General features: G+C 30.2%; 1 protein-coding gene across 8 annotated transcripts; it reads right to left on the minus strand.

Moving 5' to 3' along the window:
- Positions 1 to 1371: 1371 nt before the first annotated feature.
- On the minus strand, positions 1372 to 22172 carry LOC101490826 (protein MICRORCHIDIA 6-like). 8 transcript variants are annotated; one of them, XM_012716295.3, is made up of 21 exons: positions 22037 to 22172; positions 21867 to 21934; positions 10608 to 10988; positions 10263 to 10337; positions 10119 to 10153; positions 9649 to 9727; positions 9422 to 9511; positions 9263 to 9338; positions 8644 to 8722; positions 8154 to 8282; positions 6883 to 6981; positions 6697 to 6798; positions 6461 to 6607; positions 6221 to 6310; positions 5030 to 5081; positions 4818 to 4929; positions 3601 to 3692; positions 3189 to 3292; positions 2370 to 2449; positions 2123 to 2165; positions 1372 to 1748 (listed from the first exon to the last, which is right to left on the minus strand). In XM_012716295.3, the coding sequence occupies exons 3-21, from the start codon at positions 10978 to 10980 to the stop codon at positions 1656 to 1658; spliced, it is 1950 nt and encodes a 649-aa protein (XP_012571749.1). In that variant the 5' UTR covers positions 10981 to 10988; positions 21867 to 21934; positions 22037 to 22172; the 3' UTR covers positions 1372 to 1655. The 8 variants fall into 8 exon arrangements, with proteins under 8 accessions (XP_012571749.1, XP_004501906.1, XP_027190364.1 ...); XM_004501849.4 differs by lacking the exons at positions 21867 to 21934; positions 22037 to 22172 and adding exons at positions 11086 to 11110; positions 11227 to 11684; XM_027334563.2 differs by lacking the exon at positions 22037 to 22172 and having other exon boundaries at positions 21867 to 21985.
- Between the last annotated feature and the right edge of the window lie 2518 nt (positions 22173 to 24690).

The raw sequence follows: 24690 nt of genomic DNA on the forward strand, positions 1-24690 counted from the left end.
TTTTATTTTTTAAATAATTAAATTAATAATTTAATGTATTTCATTTTATTTTCATGTTACAATATAAATTTCTTTTCATTTAATTGTTATCATTATTTAATTTTTATTATCATTTAATTTATTTATTTAATCACTTTAATTATAATAATTTTTAATTTTACCTATAATAATTATTTATTATTATAATAATAATAATAATAATTAAAATATAAATTTTATTTATAATTTATTACTATACTTTATTGTAATTTAATATTAGTATTTTATTTTTTAAATAATTAAATTAATAATTCTAATAATAAACTAACTTTAAAATATAACAAAAAAAAAAAAACCAACCCAGTGGGAGGTCGCTTCCCCAGGAAACGACCCCCTATTAGCATAAAAAAATTTCCTCTTCAGGAGGTCGCTTCCCCAGGGAACGACTTCCTGTTGGAACGAAAAAGTAGGGCTCAGGGAATATTGTTTCAGAGTAGGGCATTTGGGGAATAACAAATAAAAAAAGGGATATAAGCATTCAAATCCCTACTTTTCCTCGCTATATATCGCACAGCTCCAATTTTAGAAAACATATATTAAATAATAAGGCTCCACTTGTTTAAGATTGTAAAAAAAATATTTGTATAAAAGAATATTTTTTTTTTATGTTTTAGTTATATTTATTCAAGTATTTTTCAAAAATCATATTGTTAAAAAAGTTTATTCTATTTTTAATAAAGAAGAAAATATAAAATCTTTTTTTTTGTCAAAAAAAATTCTTTCAAAATTTCTTTAGTGCTAAAAATATTTTACGTTTCTAATTTATGCTACATTTAAAGATATCTCACTCCAAAAGTAGGTGAGTAAAATCTTCATTTATAATTATTGAATATCAATTTTTTTTTTAATTTATAACAAACCTTGATTTTGTAAAATTAATATTACTTAAAAGGGTTTTAAACATAAAATTTAATTTATATTTAGATATTTTTACAACAAAAAAAACTAAATTAAACAATAAATTTAATTAAAGATCAAGTGTACGGTTAAAAACTGTGAGTTAATACTAACTTCAAATTAAAATTATTTCTAGAATATAATCATTTCTACTAAAAAACATTTAAGAATGTCAAAATTAATTCTACAACTTATAAATGCACAACATTATAATCGTTTTAGGACCATTGATTATTGATTGATAATTATGTAGTATAATAATACAATCCATGACTCATTAACCGACAGTGTCAATGCCCAATTGTTTTTCTCTAATCCTTTTAGGACCATGTCATTTAAATTATGAATTGATTCTAATTCAACATTAGTTTGAATATCAGAAGACGTCCACGAGCACAACAAATAAGCAATTGAACAACAACAACAAAAACCAAAGAGACTAAAAAACAAATTGATTAATTGCTCTCAGGCTCTGATGTTCCATGGTGTTTTACTTACATGTACAGAAGCAGTTAACTCAGCTGTTGCTTACATTTACTTGCAAAAGATACCTATAAAATTTGGGGCAAAAACCCTACTGGGCCATACAAAGCAGGACGGATCTGTGATCCTTAAACGTGCCCCTAACCCTGGTAAGGCCCCTGACTACAAAAAATTGAGCTATACATACATCACTTCTGCCAATGAAAAAATTGATAGCAAGAGTTACAGCTACACTACTACTCCTCTTTCACTTCTAGGGACTGCAGTTCGTCTAAAAGCCGATTATATTGATGTCGGGCTTCCTCTATTTTACTTCTAAGCTTTGTCGCCTGCACAAGCATAGCCATTTCTCATAGATCACCAAAGACATTAAATAAAATTTCCACTCGTCACAAACATTGCAGCGTATATAAGTTTCACAAAAAATCCACCATAGCAGTTAAAAGATATTTTAGTATTTAACACTTGACTTCAGGGATACAAAACTTCAATCGTACAATTTACCAAATCAAGGTTTGTGTTTCTTCTTTTCTGTGACTTTTTTTAAGGGGTGGATAATTTAGAATAATTATTTTTAATGCAGAATCAAAGAATCCCAGTATTCCACAATTCTTTAAATACAACTCAGCCAGAGTATAATATACAAAAGCTGTTTGCTATGAATTAGGCAACAGGAAAAACAAAGTAATTAACCAAGCATTACCATGAAATTAAGTTCTTCCCTTCTCTTTTCAAATTCCAAACATCTGCAGGGAAAAGAGGAATACAGATAAGATGTATAACTGCCATTTGTAATTCAAAATAGGAGAAAAATGAAACCAATCCAACAATAAAAACAGCATAATATAATTTATTTGTCAACATGATTGGAACCAATCCAACAAGCTCGACACTAGTATTCCATAAAATATAGAATTATCAGACGGGCTGTATATTAGAAATATACTCACTTTGTATGTAGTTTCTTATTTTCTTGCATCAACTGTATAGCCTCTTGATTCACAACCTGGTCTGCAGGAGTTGTGGTGATCTACATAAAATGCAAGGGTGAAGTGGCATTAAAATATTTTACAATGAACTAGATTGTAGAATCTTAGGTCCAAGTAAATTAATAAAAGTGAAAAACAGGCAGTTATTTTAGAGTCTAGAGTATTGCAGAGGCAGTTATTCTGTTGTGGAAAACATTCTATCCACCAAACGACAGTAAACTGGAAAAGATGGAGTGCAAGTGTGTATCAATAAAAGGACAACTTGGTACTCATAAAGCTCCAACAGTGGTGGGGCCCAAGAAGGGTCGGACACGAGGGGTCTATGTCTCCTGCAAATGTTTATCAATAATGATAGCAAAATTGACTAGAAATCAAAAGCCATGGTTTGAGTTGTCATATAATTCTGCTTTATCTCATGGCTATACCAGCGGAGAACTAGGATCCGTATGGCTTGAAAAAACATTATTTGTTTTCATTTTTAATTACAAAATAGTCACATTGTTTCTTGTTTTAAAAGATTTGTATGGGAAACAAGTGAAACACCGAAAACAATTTTAGTCGTGGTTTTTCATACAACTCTTGAAAACAAGAAACAAGTGAAAAAATATGGCGGTTTCATAATTAAAAGTTAAAAGTAAAAAATGAAAATAACAAATTTATTGGAAACAAAAACAAGTTATAAAATGTTTTAGAGCACATTTATAGGAAAATTTTGCACAAATTATTATTTATGAATAAAACAAACAGATTCCGACATAATGACCAAAAACAAATACAGACCTGTTTATTCTGACTGAAACCGTTACCAGTTACATAATCTTCCCTTGCATGCTTTTTCCTCTTCTGAAGGCCTATCAGTTCATCTGTCTTCCTCTTATGATATTCTAAACAACAATGAAGAAACAGTGGTTTGATGAAATTGCTCACATCAGATCTGCTATGAGGGTTCGTTTTGTTCAAAATTCCAATATGCTATATTTCAGTTGAGAACAGGGGAGGAACTTCTGTTTTGTAAGAATGGTTATCTACGAAGCACAAATACTGACACAGACACCGGACACGACACTAACACGTAGACACTGGTAATAATTTAAAAAAATGAATTAATTGAATGAACAAAGGTGTCAGTGTCGGACACTGCGACACGCCTTCAATTAGAGGTGTCTATGCTACAGAGATGGTTATTACATACCAAGTGGTTGCCGCAATGACGGATGTGGTTGGGTAACTAAAGTCCGAGGCTTATCTTGCGGCCGATACCCTATTAGTTTACAATGAGTATCCCTGCAGAAGTTTAAAGAGAGTCATGGACAATCAGATATTCATGCTTAAAAATAATACAATTGTTTTTCTAGTAAAATTACTCTATAATTAAATATTTAACTGAGACCTTATACTTTAAGGGCTCGTGGGCTCATTCGGTGATCATGATATCATAACATGGATTGTTAAGATAAAATAGTGGGATAAAAGTAGGACACAATACGAATTCGATAAGCTTTATCTTATTCAATATTTAACATGCACCCGAAAGTCTTCCAAATACGCGGCAGCAATAAAAGTATGAGCTCATCAGTGGCAGTGGCAGTCAGTGGTAGTAAAGAATGATACCACGGTGGAGGTGGCGGTAGAGGGCATTGAATGACGACGACGGTGCATAGCATGAAAGCTGTTGGAGAGCAAAGGCAATAGAGAGTCAGCAGTATTAGGTTAAGGGTGACACGCAACATAGTTTGTCTGGCAGTGGAGAGTATTGGGAGACAGTGACAGGGAATTGTTGGGATGCGGTTAAGCTGGTGGTGGAGGATGCTGACCAGTAGGTACCACCATGAGAGAAGGGAAAGAAAACCGAGAAGGAAAGATAAAGTAAGGTTGAAAAAGGGGGAAAAGGCTAACATATGCTAATAATTTCTAACGTAACTTTAGGATAATATTTACATTAATGAACACGATAAGGAAAAGCCAACTAGACAAGCTTATCCAATCCTATGGCCTTAGTGAAAAACAACCCTGAAGGTTTTAAGCAGAGTTCTTATATTTTAAATATTAAAAAGCCCTATTAAAAATGTATTAACATAGATGAATTATTCCTTATACTTCATTCAAACTTTCAGCTAAGTTCATGTATAATCTAATAATGATAGTTGTTGATTAGTGGCCTAACGAAAAATTATAAAAAAATGAGGACACTATGAAAACTTCTAAACTACAAGGACCTAATTGAAAAATTAATGATTTATCAAGACTTGTGTAAAAGTTCGAATTCATTTTGTAAATAATACATGTTTATTGCTTAACAATTAATCCAAATCAAACATAAGCATGTTTCTAAAGTAGAGAATATGTGAGTGAGAGAGGATGTGGGAGTGGGACAACCATAAACAAAGAATGCAAGCACAAAGACCATACCAGTATTCCCATGTCATTGACTTCAATCTGGCTTCTAGCTTTTGAAACAGGGAAGTTTTCTCAAAATCTTGTTTATCATGAGTTGGCTCAACAAAATCTGCTTGCATGATACCTAACACAAGGTTAACATAGTTAGGGCCCATACTTTAAGAATCCAATATATTTATAAACAGCAAAGAAAACTTGTCATTACACAGTGACGAGTTACTCACCAACAACTCCTCTACCTCTACTGTCTGAATATCTTACAACCTGCCAAAATGGCTGGCATATCAAAGAGGCAGCAATAGCATTAGCAAGAGAGGAGGGGAAAAGACACAATACATGCCAATGTTTAAGGAGAGAAAGAAATTCAAGTAAACGGATAGTGCTAAATTTGAATTTTACTTGCCAAGTACTTGATACACTGTATGCATATTCAGAATTCGCAGCAATTTATAAGGCTTAGTTTTACAGCTTCGACAGGATCACATAAAAATTGAATGCAAATAAATTTTCTCACTTCTTTGGTGTATTCGGCTTTAAAAAGGTTATTTGCAGTGAAATCTCTCTTCTTTGATTTATTATTAAACAAAATTGGGTCCAAGGCACTTCTGTTGTGCTCTATACATGGATTCTTTATAGGCATCTTCTTAATAAAGTATGCAGAGATAGAAGAGCCGTTTTGTTTGAGTTACTTTTCTCTCTTCCTTTTTCATCAGCTCGTGTGGAGATTTTTTATCAAACAAAAATAAATACAACATTTTAATTCTTATTGCATGCTTTGTTATCAAACAAGGTATTATAACCATTGCCACTCAACCATACAACCTTTCCTATTTATAACCTTCTTTACCAACTAAAACCATCATTTTGTGTCAACATTAAAAAGTAAATGCTCTTGAATTTAGGGCATGGGTGCTAATTTTCACTACTTGTAGATGTTTCACTACAATATATATAATCATTTACCATTTTCTTTTCCATGACATTTGATAACAACTTTTTTATAAGCAAAATGACACTACAATAACAAATGTGTAGGTAAGTAAAAAACAAACACATTAGTTAACTAAGATATCCAATGTGGTATCAAGTAGATGCATTTTGCAAAAATAAGGTAATCGGGAAACCCATTTTAAATTACTGAAAAGCAATTCATATCATTCTGTCTAGCCTATAAATGCTACCATTCTACATTGGTCAAGGTAAATGTAAAGTTGGAAACCATATGTGCTAGTTTGAACACTCCCCACCCCCTTTTCCTATCCTAGGAAACAACACAAAGGAAAGCAATCTGCTCTACAAACCCCACCCAAATATTTTAAATATGCAAAGCAATTAACCAATTCATTAATCAACCATAGCTTAAAAAAAAGTTGCCTCCAACTAGACATGTTAGAACATTCAAGGGTGATACTTACCAGTATCAGCCGATGTTTGTGATATACATTGAAACCATGGATATTGAGAAGAGGGGCTTCCTTAACAAATCCAATTGTTACAAAAATTTCCTGCACAGTTAATGCAAATAATAATATTAATAATTTGAAAAACAAAATGAGTGAACTATAGCTAGAATAAGATAATCTTTTCCTAGAAAGCACAAGAAATTTGATCCTCTTATTTGATATTGTAAAAACATTTCAAAAGTTTGAAATAACCTCTACGGTTCCACCAGTTTGTGGTGTATATTTAACAAATTCAACAAGTTTAAGATCGTCGGCAATGCTATGTGGCTTCACAGCTTGTCCTCGCAATATAATTTGGAAACTTTTTGGTAGCTGCAAGTACAATATGGACAAGTATACCTGTGGAACATGAGAAAATTAGACTCAATAAAATTCAACCTTTGAAACAGACACGTAGGTACAATTTAAATAATTATAATTAAACATACACGTAAAGAATAACGAAATCGATTAGCAATGTGATCCTCATTGATTCTTTTCCATGCAGGACGAGTCTCGACTTTCTTGATATCCCAAGCAATACGAATATCCTGCATACGAGAATAAATCTCTCCATAAGAAAGAGCAATTTCAACACAAGGAGAAAAGGATGACCAATAAAATAAAAATACAACCTTAGGTTCTGTATCAAAATCTAACTCTGTATTCCCATCATCACCGAACCACAAATTATATACAATAACTTTAGTACCGTGAGATCCCATGTTATCAAACTGCAAGAGGGATGAACATATTGTGAGTCATAATAACCTATGTATATCTGAGTAACATATTTATATGCAATGTACTGCTGTAATAAACCCAGCTTAGAAAGTCTAGTTGCTAATTGAACAGCTGGCTCTCCCAGATAAGCTTAACAGTCAGAACTTGGAGAGTTCAAGGCACTCTTGAATGAACCCTAAGGATTATATACTTCTTCATTCTTCAAGATTATATGGATCCAAAAGATTTTCTCAATAATATTCCCATTGTTCTTCGGTTATTCTCAGTTTATTTCCCATGAATAATTTTGATGGTGCACAAGAAAATGGACTCAATGATTGATGTTGTTGAGACAATGAATGGTGTCAGAGCTCCCAACTAGGAAAGAGAGGTGCTGGATCAATTCGAAGGGTAGCTCACCACAAACATGGGGCCCGGGGAGGGATTCTCCAAGCCACGAAAAGGAGGGAGGGTCAAACTTATAATAAAACAAAATACAAAAAAATACCTTAAAAAAGAAGCTGAACAAATTTAATAAGTGGTAACTTAAAGATTTCGAAGTTTTAGCCTAATTGAGGCCGCCACAATGCAATTTGTGGCCTCAAACACTGCGCCAGCAGAGCATGTCACGGTGGATGGCGAGTCCCCTCAACAAAGCCGCGATCGGCCCACGTTTGACAACATAGGCCTCAACGAAACCCACAACAAAACATTTGTAACCATCGGAACTCAACACCAGCCCTTACTGCAACCTCAAATTCCATGGACTTTAATAAAACCTATCCCACATGGCAGTAGCAACAGCCATGCCAACAATTTGTGTCTCAACAAAATCCTCCACCCACTGCCGATCATGTAATTAACTTTAACATGGTTACTATCAGCAAAACATCTAACCATAGGTACATTGATTCAGTGTAGCAATAGTATCTCAACAAATGGGTTTACGCACAACAATAAAACAATTATAATCATAGAATTGCAGTACCAACTATCAAGACAACCGAAATTCAAGAAGGAATGGGAGCAGAAAAAAAAAGAGGTATCAAACCAAATAATAAGTTCATGATGCTAGGCAGTTATTGTTTACAACAAGGAAAAAGACAAGAAGTATGCCACTTGTTAGTATGTTCCGAAAGAGTCAGCCAAATATCAGGGGTGCAAGGGAAATGAAAAAACTGACTTGTTTCAGAAGATCTGCTTCTGATGAGTATGGTGACCAACGCAGCAGCAATGATAAATTCGCCATAAAATGCTCTTTGCCATTTAACATATCCAATGATCCAGTTGAGGTATTAAACTCATAATTCACCTGAAATTGACAAGATTGTTTAGTGATGTCAACTGAAACTTAATCTTCAGTGTAAGCAAAGTTATCAGCTGAATAAAAATACAAACAATGCATCAATTCATCATCTAAAATGCCCCTTTTTGTATCCAGGCTTGTTAAAGTTTAAAGTTGTATATAAGAGTGAAGATGGCAAGGATCAAACTACTGACTACTTGGTCACAAAGGCTTTGATACCATATAATTAAGCTAAGCCAAGACATTCTAAAATATTAAGTCTCAAACATTCTATATTTTACAGTCGTGATGATTGACGAGAGTGAAAAATATAGGAAAATGGTCCAAGCAATATCTAAGATAACATTACTAAACTAAATAATCTTACCATTGGCACTACTATTCTGTCAAGCTGTGTTCTCATCAAAAATGTATATGACAGAAGTCCAATGCTTTGAGTCAAAATCCTGATCAAGGTATAAACATTAAACAGTAAGAGAAGAGAAACAAAATAACAATCTCACTTTTCCCCCATAACTTCACATATTGCTGTCTTGATACAAAGCCTTTCTGCCTCACTGTGTTGTGAACAAGTGAAGCAATAGCCGAAAGAGAGCGAGAGAAAGAATAGGCAAGGCTGTAATAATAAACGCATATGGAATAAATTGGCATGAAGCTACCACCTCAGGACACACAGTTTAATTCCCAATAGTAGAGAGCAGATTGTTTCAATGTTTTAGTTTACCTTATTACATCTTCACATTTCTCTAAGGCTAGAGGCAGAAAAGTAGGAAAAAAAGAAAAAACTTTATTTTCAGTTTTTCCAATCAGAAAGTAGTGAAAAATTTAAAACGTAGCTGAATTGCACATAATTAAGAGGCCTTCAGAATCCAAATATTTAATAGTCACTCTTTCTTGGAGCTGGAGCAATGATTGTCAATACAGAAGGAAACATATTGCCTTAACCAACACATCACAAAATCATATATTGACTTTTTGACCCTTACCCATTATTCATATGGCGGCTGAAGACTATAGCATCTGCACCAAGCCTCATACTACTGGTCTTGAAGCCATTTCCATCTAGAACATCAAATTATAAATAAACATGAAAGAGATTTAAGAGAATAACATAACTATTACAGAAAGAATGTCACAATCCATACACTGTCCAATAGCATGCTTTGAATTTTTATCGGAAAATCCAAAACTCATGCAACGGCGTATTGCTTCCGGATCCATGCCACCACCATCATCTGATTGCCAAAAATAAGAACCAATCAACACAATTAAAATGATGATATCCAGTGCAAACATGCCCTACATAGACTGGGAACTTCAAACCAAAATGAATATCAACTACCTATAGCGAAGAGTTCCAGAACCACCATACCTTGAATCAACAGTGCTGAACTTCCATCTCTTGGATTTGAAGTTTTATCTACAATGACAAAGGTAGCCCCATTTTGGATCTATCCTAAGAACAAATGTCAACCATGCAATATAAAGTACAAACAAAAATCAAAGGAAGTAGAATGTGTAATGATGGTGTATAACATTGAAAAGCAGAAAAGCGTAACAGCAATAGACATTGAGGTTTTACAATAACCTAGGCAATGACAATTAAAAAAAAAATATTGGAAAAAACATGAACCAGAAAGCTACAGAGGCAGGTGGAAAACCAGAAAAGCAGACATCAACAGAAGATGAACTATTTCTGGCACAAGGAAATACCAATATCGTAAAGCAATAGACAGTCTACTAGTAGTTGGCAATAGCTAACTCAGTGTGCTACAAATGACACAAGAAAATGGCAGACCAGCCAATTTAAAAATAGTTCAACCAACAGGAATGAATAATCACCTCATCAACAGCATTATCAAGAAGCTCTGCTATGGCTGCAAACAGAAACAAACAAACAACCAAAAATAATCAAAAAGTTAGGCAATTAAAGTGAAGGAACAAAAATAGGACAAATCCATACAGATGATTAGAATAAGAACATACCACCAAATGCCCACTTGTGCGAAGTTGCATTTGAGTGAAGGAACATAGGGTGTACATGCAGATAGTTTTTTCCATCTGCAACCCAAAAAGAAAAATAAACAGATAAGAAATCTGAAATGGACAAAACACTTTGTACTGTACCTACAAGCAACAAGCTTAGCAACTAGCATATGATATCTGAAAACTACAATCCTCGCAAAATTCAAATGGAAAGAAAAATCTGTTAACACTTCCCAATGTATTTATACAAACATGGTTGACGGAGGATTGTACAGGGAAGTTACAGTCATGGAACCAAATAGTAAGTTTTACAGCCATGGAACCAAATAATAAGTATGTATATACCTTTGACTGTAATTCGAGAACCAACCGCATCATCATAGCTTCCGGCTTTCCAAAACTGCCTGGAAAGCGGTGCAGCACAAATCGATGACGCATAAGAGATGCCCGTATCATCAACTGGCGATGGTCCCTGCTCCAATACACTGGAGTTACTATGACCTGTACTTGGGGCACTATAACTTATATTTTCGTCAGCATCTTGTCTTGTGACATGATATGGCGATTTCTCGTGCTTGACTAGTCCAAATTTGCCAGTCACATGCTGTTTCTCAGCACTTGTAACATATTCTGGTTCCAATTTAACAGCTACAGGGCCAACACCAACGCTTTCACTTTCATCGTCACTAGATAAATCAATAATGTCTACTATGCCCATGATTATACCTATAGCAAAGTAATAAATCATTAAAAAAATGAATTAACATAGTATCCTAAAATAGCAAGAAAATTCAACCAAATAACATATGAACTATTAACATACTTTTACGTTAGTTTACTTCCTCGAACTGCATTGTCAATTTTACATATAAATTGAAAACGAAAAACAAGAATAATAAATAAATTTCCTATTATACAAAATTGATACAAAATAAAAAAGGGTTAGCAATTTAGAATAACATACTGAAACCCTCGTTACAAATTGGTTAACACCACATCCAAGTGTCTACCTAGAACAAAGTAGTGAAAAAGAACACCGAGACAGGTAATAGAATTTAGAAAGAACGCATGCAGAATTTGATTGCTGATTACAGAGTGAAGAAAATTACAGAAGATAGAGTACGAAATGTGAAGGGTGTTGGAAACGACATTAAACTGTGGTTGAGTTTTTAGGGTTTGGAAAAATGCAGAGGAATATTTTGGAGCTTACAAGAAAATAAAAAGAGGAAAATGAAATTAGATGAATTGGGTAATAAATATATTATAGATAGTTCGGTTGGTGAAGAGGAAAGGGAAAATTTGGAGGGAGACTGTGTCAGAGAGTGGTGGGGGGAGATGCAGATGAAAACGCGCTTCTCGACTTCTTCAACTTTGTACTTTTTGTGAGAAAGAAGAGAAGCTTCAACAGTATTTTTTTTTTTCTCTCTTTCTATTATTATTTCATTTTGGGTAAATAAATGTACTGTTTGCAGCCACCAATTTCTTCGTTTCAAACTCACACCTTCTTTTTTTTACTGTACACCTTCCTTTCTTGCTTGTGTACAAAAATATAAAAGTTATTTTTTGTTTTAAAATATATGGTAAATTTTACCTTTGAGATCCTTAAATTTCACCTAATCATTAGTTTGAATTCGGATAAAACGTGACATCTAACAATATGAATATTTATCGGTTGAACTATAATATACGAACATATAAGATTTAATTATTAGAGTAAAAATAGTTTTTTAGGTTAAATTGATCATTTTCTCCACAAAAAATTAATATTTATTTTAGAGTGTTAATAATTAGCATAGTTAAATAATTTTAGTATTTTGTTTAAAATTTTAGTTAAACAAATAAATGTTAATAACGGTAGGTTGACCATGTAGTAAATGTTAATAACGGTAGGTTGATCATGTAGTAAATGTTAATAACGGTAGGTTGGACATGTAGTCTCTCAAACCCTCGTAAGTGTGAGTTAATTATAGTATAATTTATTATCTTACAAATAAAAAATAAAAAATTATTCAAATTAATTTCACTATTTATCTCTTTCACCTTATATAAACTTTATATATCTCATTGCTAAAAATAAAAGTAAATAATTATTGACTATTTTTACTTATATTTTAATGTATTTTTAAAAAAAACAATCATGAGTACTCTTACATTTTTTAATGAAAATCATAACCAACTAAACCTATATAATTTGACCTAAATTTTATAATGAATATTAAATCAATCATCATATTATTTTTTTTAAATAATAATTTTATTTTTGTACTATAAAGTTTGTGATGAAGTTGGTGAATTTAAGAATATTTTTGTGGTTTATTAACAAAATAAAGAATATTAAAATTATATTTTCTAAAAAAAGGAGATTATAATTTTTAATATTTAAAAAAATATTAAATGTATTGAATATGTATATGTATATAAACATTAAAAATGACAACAATACTACTAACGAGATAGGTTATGGGGCGGTTGCATTGTGGATGCCAACACCCTCAAACTCGTCCGCGTCCCAAGTTTTAATTTTGCGAAAAACTCACATCTACACCTAATCAAAGCGGATTTTTCCTGTCCAAATTGAGACGAATTTGGGTTAATACCTGCGGGTGCAAGTTTTGTTGTCATCCTTATTGTTAGCTATTGGTGCATCATCAGTGTCATAAATACATAATAAAATATATTTCATTGCAGATTATGTAAGTAATATTAATTAGAGGGTACAATTGAAAATAAGCGCATTGAAAAATGAAATTGTCAATATTTTGAGATAATTTTTTTTTACAAATGAATCAATAGGAAATGTATTTTTTACTTAAAGTGACTAATTACAATCATTTAGATCATTAATTTTTTATCCTTATTAACATTAAATTGAAGTTTTCACCTTACAACTCTTAATTTTATTCTTAAAGTGACCAAGTGTCGGATGACAAAATCACCTAAATATGGATCTATTTAAGAGGTTGATATTTTTTCAACACACGTTATTACTTACACATCGATTAAAGATTGTACCTATGAAACATGTTTTGGTATAAATTCACTATATTTGTGAAGAAAATTATATGAAAATTAGTTTTTCACATACTTATTGCAAGGTGTTAGGCCATGGTACACTACTATTTGGGTTTTTTTTTTTTTTCTTCTTAGGCTTTCTTCTTATCCCTAGTATTGGATTCAATCTCCAATTAAACGGTTTACTATGTTGAGCCACTATTTTGAGAAGGTTGGTTTTTTCGGTTTTAAAATATAACTGATTTTGTTCGCAAGCAGTTAGGGGCAATTGCTCAACTTGGCTCATATAAAAGACTTCATCCTCTATTGTATGTAATTAAGAAAAACACTTGTAAAAAATAGAAGAAAAAAAGTTATATTTGAGAAGAACTTGATCATTGTGTTGAGATCAAAGTTCTGGTGAATAATCTTGTAAACTTTGAACATAGTGGAAAAATTTTATGCTCGGATTCAGTCCTTTAGACGTAAGATTTAATCTCTGAATTGGGTTATCAATATGTGGTGTTTATTCTTTCTTCTACCTTTATCATTCAATTTTATATATTTTTAATTCTAAGTGATAACAACAACAACAACAACAACAAGTTGTATCAGTATCTCCGACTTCAATCCAGGGAATCATGACAATGACAAAGTTCAACATAGAAAAGTTCAATGGCAAAAATGATTTTAGTATTTGGCGTCTCAAAATGAAAGCATTATTGGTTCATCAGGGCATAATAGAAGCCTTAACTAGGGAAAATAATTTACAACCAACAATGTCAGAGGAAAAGAAAAGGGAAATCGTGAAGAAGGCTTATAGTGCATTGATCTTAAGTTTGGAAGACAAACCATTGAAGGAAGTTGCAAAAAAAAAGATTACAACAACAATTTGGCTCAAGTTAGAAAATCTCTACATGACCAAATCATTGGCAGATAAACTCAATTTGAAACAAAAACTCTACATTTTCAAGATGCAAACTGGAAGATATGTGGATGAACAAATTGATGAGTTCAACAAGATTATTATTGATATTGAGAACATAGACATGAGCATCAATGTTGAAGACTGAGTTCTACTCCTTGTCAGTTCTTTACAAGTTCTTATGAGCACTTAAGTGATACACTTATCTATGGTAAAGATTCTTTATCCCTTAAAGATACTCAATCAACACTTTCAAATGAGTTGAAAAGAAAATCATGAGAAAATGAGGAAGGGAGCAGTGAAAAGTTGTTTGTGAAGCAAGAATCCAAGAAAAATGGTTTAAAACAGAAGTCTAAATGTGATAAGAATTATACAGATAAAATCAAGAAAAAGGTATTTTCAATGTAATAAAGAAGGACATTTCAAAAAGAATTGTCCAGAAAGAAAGTTAAAGAAAAAGGATGAGGATGAAAATACATCAATTTCCTCATAAGGATACCTATGTACTGAGGTTCTAATGGCAACTACAAACATTTCTAATGAAGAATGGGTTATGGAATCATCGTGTTCTTATCATATGACTCCAAGGAAAGATTGACTTCTTTGGTATAAAGAAACTAATGATAGGAGGATCAACATGGGAAACGACATAAAGTGCAGAGTTGCATGCATTGGATCAGTGAAGTTGGTTCTTGAAGATGGTACACTAAAGGTATTAACTTGTGTGATATATGTTCCTCATCTCAAAAGGAATCTAATAACGTGTGTGAGATATGTTCCTCTTCTTAAAAGGAATCTAATAACGTGTGTGAGATATGTTCCTCATCTCAAAAGGAATCTAATAACATGTGTAGAAGAATCAGGTTGTTTGTATAAGGCAAAAAATGGAATGTTGAAGGTTATGAAAGGTGTTTTGGTGGTAATGAAAGGTCACAGGAAAAAGACATATATATCCTCAAGGGTTATACCAGCACAACAACTGCAACAATTGCAATGCCAGAACATACAAAGCTAGTTTATGGCATTAGAGGTTGGGTCATGACAACCTCAAAGGTATGCAAATTATGAGCAAGTAAGGAGTTCTAGGTGATAGATTGGAGATCTGCCATTTTGTGAGCATTGTGCATGTGAGAAGATGCATAGGATAAGGTTTGCAAGTGGCCAACATTGTATCTAGGGAATCCTATACAACATCTATAGTGATTTATGGGGTCCAACTTGGATAGCTTCATATGGAAGTAATAGATACTTCATCACTTTTCTAGATGATTGTAGTAGGAAAGTTTGGATTTGCTTTATTAAAATTAAAGATGAGCATTTAATTCATTCAAAAAATGGAAGACTTTGATAGAAACTAAAACATATAGGAAGATAAAAAAATTCATAACTAATAATGAATTGGAATTTTGTAGTGAAAAGTTTACTAGCTAATGGCATTGCTAGACACAAAAATGTTGGAAACACTCAACATAATGGTCTGGCTAAAAAGATTATATGACCATTATTGAGAGGATGAGGTGTATATTATCTAATTCTGGAATGTATCAAATTATGGGATGAATTTGCACATACATCTTGCTATCTCATTAACGTGAGTCATTTCTAGTGCAACTAATCTAAAAACTCCTCAATAGGTGTGGTATGGAAAGACTCTTAATTACAATCATCTCAAGGTGTTTGGATGTGTTGTTTATTATCATGTCAATGAGGGAAAGTTAGCTCCTAGAGCTAAAAAGGCTTTATTTGTGGGTTACCCTAATGGTGTAAAAGGGTATAGAAATGGTGCATTGAGAATAAGAAATGCATCATAAGTAGAGATGTAAAATTTCATGAAGGAAGTCTATGCAGATCTATGAATTGTCATGAAGATCAAGTCTCAAATTAAAAAGATCTCGATAAATTTGAGCTTAAAGTGGACCCTAGAAAACAAAGTGGGCCATAACAAGAACAAGACCAACCAGTTGAGTCAAATATTGATAAAACATATATTCAAGCAAATGAAATTCAAAAAAATGAGACTAATTATCTACTTGCAAGAGATAGGGACAAAAGGAACATCAAGCCACCTGACAAGTATGGTTTCTCCGAATTTTTGATGATCTATGCTTTTCATATTGCTAAAGCAATCAACATTGAAGAACCTAGAACTTTTGATGAAGCGGTTAAAAGTAAAGAAAGTCATAAATGGATGCTAGCTGATTGAGGAGTTAAGTTCCCTTGAGAAGAATAACATGTTGGTCCTTGTCACTAAGCCTAAATGAGCAAATATCATGGGAAGCAAATGGATATTCAAGAAAAAAGAGGGAATTGTTGGAGTTAAAGCTCAAACTTACAAAGCAATGTTGGTTACAAAAGGCTACACAAAGGGAACTTATTGCGATTCTTCTTGAACTGAACTTTAATGAGAGAACGATATTGATCCTCATTCATCTATATGTAGTTGCCTTTGTCTCTATCTATGATGCTATAGATCATATTGATATAGCAACAGAGAAAGATTGTTGCCTTTCTGGTTTTTCTACTTTTGCTTCTCTTGCTTGGGTCTCGCTCACGGATCTCAACCACGAGACTAAGAATCATGTTTACCATGTTATCTCGATCTCTATTGTGTATCCAGGAGTGGTTAGTCAGTTATCAAGGAGGATAGTATGCTTGAGAATGATTAAGTGGTTGATAGTGAGCAATCGACTAAAGGAGGATGACAATAAATTCTCGTTTTAGACAGCGATAGAGGATGGTGTAGAATTTGAACAACACTCATTTGACTTGTTATCTAAGATACTAGCCTAGAGAGATAGGAAAGACGATCTGCCCTAAAGGGATACTAAAAAAAAGGCAACTCGATGCCCGAATTGACAACTTGATGTCGCAAGATCAGTTGTTAAAAGACTAAAGCCCACCTTCAAGCTAAAAGTCTAGTTGTATTTATTACTTATTCTTTCTTCTTCCGCCATACCCGAGAGTCATTCCTTCCCTAAAAAGATTTGAGAAAAGTCACTAAGATGAGTTGTTATAGGATGTAACGAAAATAGGTTTATAATAAGTGTGCCGCTAATTGGCATATCTCTTTGTTGTAGAGACCTTCCTTGCCCGGCTTAGGGCTATGTGATAGCACCCAAATGGACTTGTTCTATTATGATGAGATATTTTCTACAGTAGTTAAACACTTATCAATATGGATCCTACTTTCCATGAAATTGGAGCAAATGCATGTCAAAACATATTTTCAACATGGAGACTTGAATGAGACAGTTCCCATGAAAAAACCAAGTAGTTTTGAGGTTCAAGGCAAATAGGATTGAGTGTGCCATCTAAAAAGATCACTATATGGGCTTAAACAATCACCTAAGCAATGGAACTTAAGATTTGATTCCTTCGTGCTAAAATACAAGTATGTTATAAGTAAATATGATTGTTATGTCTATTTCAAACAACTTACTAGTAATACATTCATCCATCTTTTGCTATATGTGGATGATATGTTGTTAGCCGGTAAGGATATGAATCATATTGATCTATTGTAGGTCAATTGAATGAGGGATTTGAAATGAAAGTTCTTGGTACAACCAAGATAATTTTAGGAACAAATATCATTTAGAATAGAGACAATAGCAAGTTAATTGTCTCATAAAAAGTCTATTTAAGGTGGTGAGAAAGTTTAATATATATAATGTCAAACTTACAAGTGTTCCATTAGCTGCTCATTTTAAAGTGTCTTCAACCATGTCACTTACCTAAAAAAATGAGAAATGTTTCATATGCTAGTGCAATTGGAAGTGTAACGTATGCCATGGTATGCTCCAGACCAGATATCTCACATGATGTCAGTGTGACCATTAGGTTTGTGGGGAATCCATAAAATGATCATTGGCAAACTGTCAAGTGGATACCTCAGTATCTAAGAGGAACTCAAGATACAAGTTTGGAATACTGCAAAGATGACGACACATAACTAGTGCAAGGCTATGTAAATTTAGATTATGATGGGGATTTGGATAAAATAATGTATCTTATTGGTGTGTTTTCACTTTGTTTGGGGATCCTATCAGCTGGAAAGCCACATTACAACACATAGTAGCACTCTTAACTACTGAGGATGAGTATGTCGCGTTTGTCGATGCTATAAATGAGACTATATAAGTGCAAGGACTTGTATCAAAACTGAGGTTGAAGCACGAAACAATTCACATCAATTATGATAGTCATAATGTAATACGTCTAAGCACAAATCAAGTGTATCATGGGAGAACTAAACATATTGATATCATATTACACTACATCAGATATGTCATACAGAATGGTGATGCTCAAGTGGTGAAGATTCACACAAGTGAAAATCCAGCTGATATGCTAACTAAATTTGCCCTCTGGAGCAAGTTCCAACATTGTTTGAGCTTGCTCAACATTGACTATTAAAGAATAGATTGATAAGGATATTTGCTTATGAAATTTCATGTTATCCAAACCTTGAGTACCAAAGTGGAGATTTGTTGGGTTGTTGTACACTATTGTTTGGGCTTTTTTCTTATGAGATTTCCCTCTTAGGCCCAATATTGGGTTCAATCTATAGTTAGTTGGTTTTCTATGTTGAATTACTATTTCGAAAAGGTTGGTTTTTTCAGTTTCAAATGTAAATGATTATGTTTTGCAAACAGTTAGAGGCAATTGCTCAACATGGCTATATACAAGGTTTTATCCTCTTTTGTATGTAATTAAGAAAACACACATGTAAAACACATAAGAAAAAAAAGGTGAGATTAGAGAAGAACTTGATCAATGTGTTAAGATCATAGTTCTGGTGAATAATCTTGTAAACTTTGAACATAGTGGTGTAAGATTTATGGGTCACATATGTAATTAATTAATAAAGTGTGTTAGGGTCATTATATAATTAGCCAATAAACTAGGGGTCAAATAATATATAATAGTTTATGGCTAAAGAGCATAATAGTTATGAAAATTAATAGCGTAGATACCAGGCAGTTTCTAATTTAATGAGAGGCTGAATTGGAAATACTGCAATTTGGGATATAACTAATAATAGTTATATATAGGGGTAATGGTCCCCAAGGCAAACACAACAAGACTATTCAGTTTCAAAACCCTAAAGAAGAAAACTCTCTGGTTCTCTCTATCCCCATCAAGAGAGCAAGGTCTTCAAGGTGTTTTGCTGAGGAAGATCACCCAACCCATTGGCTCTATCATTATCATTCTAGGATTTCATCAATGACAATTCCCACAGGTACGCTTCCGCTTTTGGTCATTCATCATGTAATTGACATGGATTATTAACAAGTGGAACCTTTTTATGCTTGGATATAATCTCCCAGACGTAGGAGTTAAGTAGGGATGACAATTAGATCCAGATTTAGTGGGTACCCGCAAAAAAACCCACAATAGGTAGAGTAAAAATCCTCATGATGGGTATGAGCACGAAGATGGGTAATTACCCGTAAAATTAAACAGGTACATGTACTATAGTATCCACCTCGCCCCACATTAATATAAATATATATTATATTATATTATATTATATTATATTATATTATATTATATTATATTATATTATATTATATTATATTATATTATATTATATTATATTATATTATATTATATTATATTATATTATATTATATTATATTATATTATATTATATTATATTATATTATATTATATTATATTATATTATATTATATTATATTATATTATATTATATTATATTATATTATATTATATTATATTATATTATATTATATTATATTATATTATATTATATTATATTATATTATATTATATTATATTATATTATATTATATTATATTATATTATATTATATTATATTATATTATATTATATTATATTATATTATATTATATTATATTATATTATATTATATTATATTATATTATATTATATTATATTATATTATATTATATTATATTATATTATATTATATTATATTATATTATATTATATTATATTATATTATATTATATTATATTATATTATATTATATTATATTATATTATATTATATTATATTATATTATATTATATTATATTATATTATATTATATTATATTATATTATATTATATTATATTATATTATATTATATTATATTATATTATATTATATTATATTATATTATATTATATTATATTATATTATATTATATTATATTATATTATATTATATTATATTATATTATATTATATTATATTATATTATATTATATTATATTATATTATATTATATTATATTATATTATATTATATTATATTATATTATATTATATTATATTATATTATATTATATTATATTATATTATATTATATTATATTATATTATATTATATTATATTATATTATATTATATTATATTATATTATATTATATTATATTATATTATATTATATTATATTATATTATATTATATTATATTATATTATATTATATTATATTATATTATATTATATTATATTATATTATATTATATTATATTATATTATATTATATTATATTATATTATATTATATTATATTATATTATATTATATTATATTATATTATATTATATTATATTATATTATATTATATTATATTATATTATATTATATTATATTATATTATATTATATTATATTATATTATATTATATTATATTATATTATATTATATTATATTATATTATATTATATTATATTATATTATATTATTATTTAGTTTAATTAATTGTTTTATTTTATTTATAATCGAAAGATAAACGTTCGTAAACTTTTAAAAATTTGATTTTTATGAATATGGAAATAATTGTGACTTTATAACTAAGAGTTATGTCTTATTAATCGTGATTTTATAATTATACTTATAACTTCCTATCAATTTTTTGTACAGATCTCAAATAATATCGTATGACTTGTAACTTCATAAAATATTATTATGAATATTTGAATATGTATTGTAACATGTGTTCGTTTAAAATATTTTGAGTTATAAAATATTTTAGTCTATAATACTTTATGATTGAATTTAAGATATTTGGATAATTTTAAAATTTAATTACAACAATATCATTTATTTATCAATCTAATTTAGTTAAAGTGTGGATAATGGATATGTGTACTGACACTTAAGTAACTAAAGAGTAAGGGTATGAATATTAAAGTTAATAATCGAGAGGGTATGGGTACGGATATGGTATTTTTTTTTAAAGGTATGAGAACATGTATTATAGTATATCAACGAGTACTATAGTATCGTACCAAAACTCTACCCACTGTCATTTCTATAGTTAATATATGTACTAGGTTATCAGTATATGGTGTTGATTCTTTCTTCTTCCTTTATCATTCAATTATGTTTGTTTTTAATTCTAAGTGATGACAACAACAACACAAGGTAACTAACATCACATTATACATACAATTATATGCAGAAACTTAAACAAGTTATTACAATAACACATAAACAAGTATCCATCTATTAATAGCAAAGAAATTTCATCATAAAATAGTGAAATAATTACTCATATAATGATCATCACGCAAATCATATACCACGTCTACTAATAATTCATTGCTTCTACAAATGGTTAATCAAAACGCAAGACTAATTGTATGAAATATAAAAACCCCCAACTATTTAAATTATGTGTCACCCCATATAAACTAAATACTATTTCCCATCATACCTGGATTTGGTCTCAAAAGCAACAAGGAAAATATAATGATTGGTATCTTGCGTCTTCTCCTAATGCGCCTTCACGATAAACAAGCGCATAGAGAACCAAACAAGGTGTTAAAATTGATTTAGAGTATAAGGAAGAACAATTGAAGGTGACAAATATTAGCTCCACATTACCTTAATAATTGTTATGAAATAGACTCGAGGATTGTAGATTCACAAGTTATGAATGACGTAGTTTTGGATTTATTCGAAGTATTTTGGAGAATAATACTATTAGATTAATTTTAGGATTATTGTGAAAGATGAAATATAAAACCCTAAATTGGGTTTAAATAGGCCTAAGAATAATTATAACAATGAAGTCAATTTCAATTTCAAAAGGATACGAATCGTTTTTAGAATATATGAATTAAATTAGGAAAGATATGAATTAGGAAAACAAATCTAGAATATGTGTTGTTTTAGCTCTAGTCAAATCGAATGGCCCTCAATTGTCAATTGTATACTATTTTGAATGTAAACTAATTATCGAATATTCAATATAGTTAACCAATTGAAATTATACTTCAGCTCTAATCTAGTCCATATATAAGTTAATCTTTCAGTTTAATACTAAACCTACATTTATTGTTTCTCTAATAATGAAAATTCACTTAGTATTAAAAAAAAAGTTTATTTTTCAAATTAAATTGGTCTACTTAAGAAAATAAATTATATCACCAAAAAACTAAAATACAAATTAGTAAAAATCGGTGTATTATTATGTCATTTTTACTACCTTATACTCGCCTAAAAAAATAAATATACCAATGGAAATATACCCCACAATAACTTTTTTGAAAAAAATACTTAATTTATTTTTACCTATAAAAAATGTACTTAACAAATTCACAAAAAGATAATAAATTGAATTTCACAAATATCTCTCTTGAATTAAATATAATTGATCCATTAAAATATTTCCTTCGAAATACAATTAGTTTATAATAATTGAAATAGAAAACCTGCTTGTCAGATTGTGATCATTTTCTCCATCTCATTTTGTTTTTTTGTTGCTGAATCTCTATCTCACTTTGTATGCAAATTTTATTGCCTTTATTTTATTGAATATTTTTTTTTTCATCCGATGATATGTGTATGTTGTTATAGGACCAATTATTATTTTCTTTTGATTGCATTTTATGGATTTGTTTTACTACACCATTTATGATTATAGAGATCTTGAGGCATGATACGACTTAAATAAACGTAAAAAAAATGAAATTTCATCAAATTTTGAACTAAAATTCTATTTGGGGACCAAAATTGTAGAGAAATAAAATGAAGGGGGACTACTTTCGCAATTCAATTAAAATAAGGAATCAAAACTACAGTTGAGCCTTTATATTTTATATAAGTAAAATTATGATTACTTTTTCTTTTTACTTATTCGTAAACTTTAATATATATTTGATTTTTTTCTTTGTATTTGGCTTAATCATAAAATTATGACTAGCTTTCGTACGGGCAGCACAGCCGAAATATCTCATAGCCACGGGGCACCTTTGGCTACCGGAGTATGTATAATTTTATGACTACCTACTCCAAATAATTTATCAATAAAATTTTTTGACAAACAAATAAGTCAAAAAGTTACTACTTGAACGATATATTTAAAACAATATTTGATTTAAATTTATGATTAAATAAAATATTAGATTAAGTTAAAAAGAATATACAGTCAACTATTTTTGAAAAAAAATCTAAAATAAAATTTAATTTTGATTTATGATTTAAAAAAATATTTGATCAAATTAAAAAGAAGATATTGTCAAAATTTGAAAGATATTTAATCAAAGATTTATCACAAGAAGATATGAATTATTTACAAAAATATTTATCTACAACAAAATATGAATATTATTAATATGAAGAATTTACAAATTAAATCTGAACAAAATACGATCAAAAATCAATCTGAAGAATTTACAAATTCAATTTGAACAAAATACGAACATAATCAATATGAAGAATTTACAAACTCAATTTGTACAAAATACAAACATAATCAATCTGAATAATTTACAAACTCAATATGAACAAAATACAAACATAATAAATCTAGAAAAACTGTTGAGATTGAACTCAAAAATAAAGAATTGGCTAAATAACATATTATAAAAAAAAAAACATCTTGTTCATAACTATTTTTGAATAAGGTCATTGTTGACTAAACTAGGAAGAAAGATACAATTCAAAATTAAATAAAGACTAAATTAAAGCCTTAATTTTGGAAAATATTGTTTCAATGTCTTTGTCTTCTTCCATCTTGAACAACTCATAATTTTTTATTAGGAAGTTGGCTTTTAATTCTTGAACTTGTTTCCTTCCTTCATAAATCAGAATCAGACTATCATAATTACTTTCTGTTGTCTCCTTGTTGGTGCACTTGTCAAACTCCTTGAAAGTGATTGTATTTATCATGAATGTTATGGACTTATGATGTATCTTATACATCTTCTTTTGATCAACATCCATCTCTTTCCTTGGTATCTCAATAACATCAATATTCTTTGGAGCAGTATAACCATCTTCCACCAAGTCCCAAAGTTGAATATCTTGTGAAATAAGCAAACTTCTCAGCATGTCCTTCTAGTACTCAAAATATTCATCATCAAACAGAGGTGGTCTATTGATGTTTCCTCAAAGAGTTTCTTCACTGAATTCAGACATGTTGAACTTTTGGATCTTTCCTCAAACATTGTAAAATGCTTAGCCTTGAGACCGAATTGTGATCCCGATTGAAGGTGCAAATACGATAAGATGGGGGTTGAATTGTGTTTGACTAC

The sequence above is a fragment of the Cicer arietinum genome, chromosome 5 (assembly GCF_000331145.2).
Source record: "Cicer arietinum cultivar CDC Frontier isolate Library 1 chromosome 5, Cicar.CDCFrontier_v2.0, whole genome shotgun sequence".
Classification (NCBI taxonomy): domain Eukaryota; kingdom Viridiplantae; phylum Streptophyta; class Magnoliopsida; order Fabales; family Fabaceae; genus Cicer; species Cicer arietinum.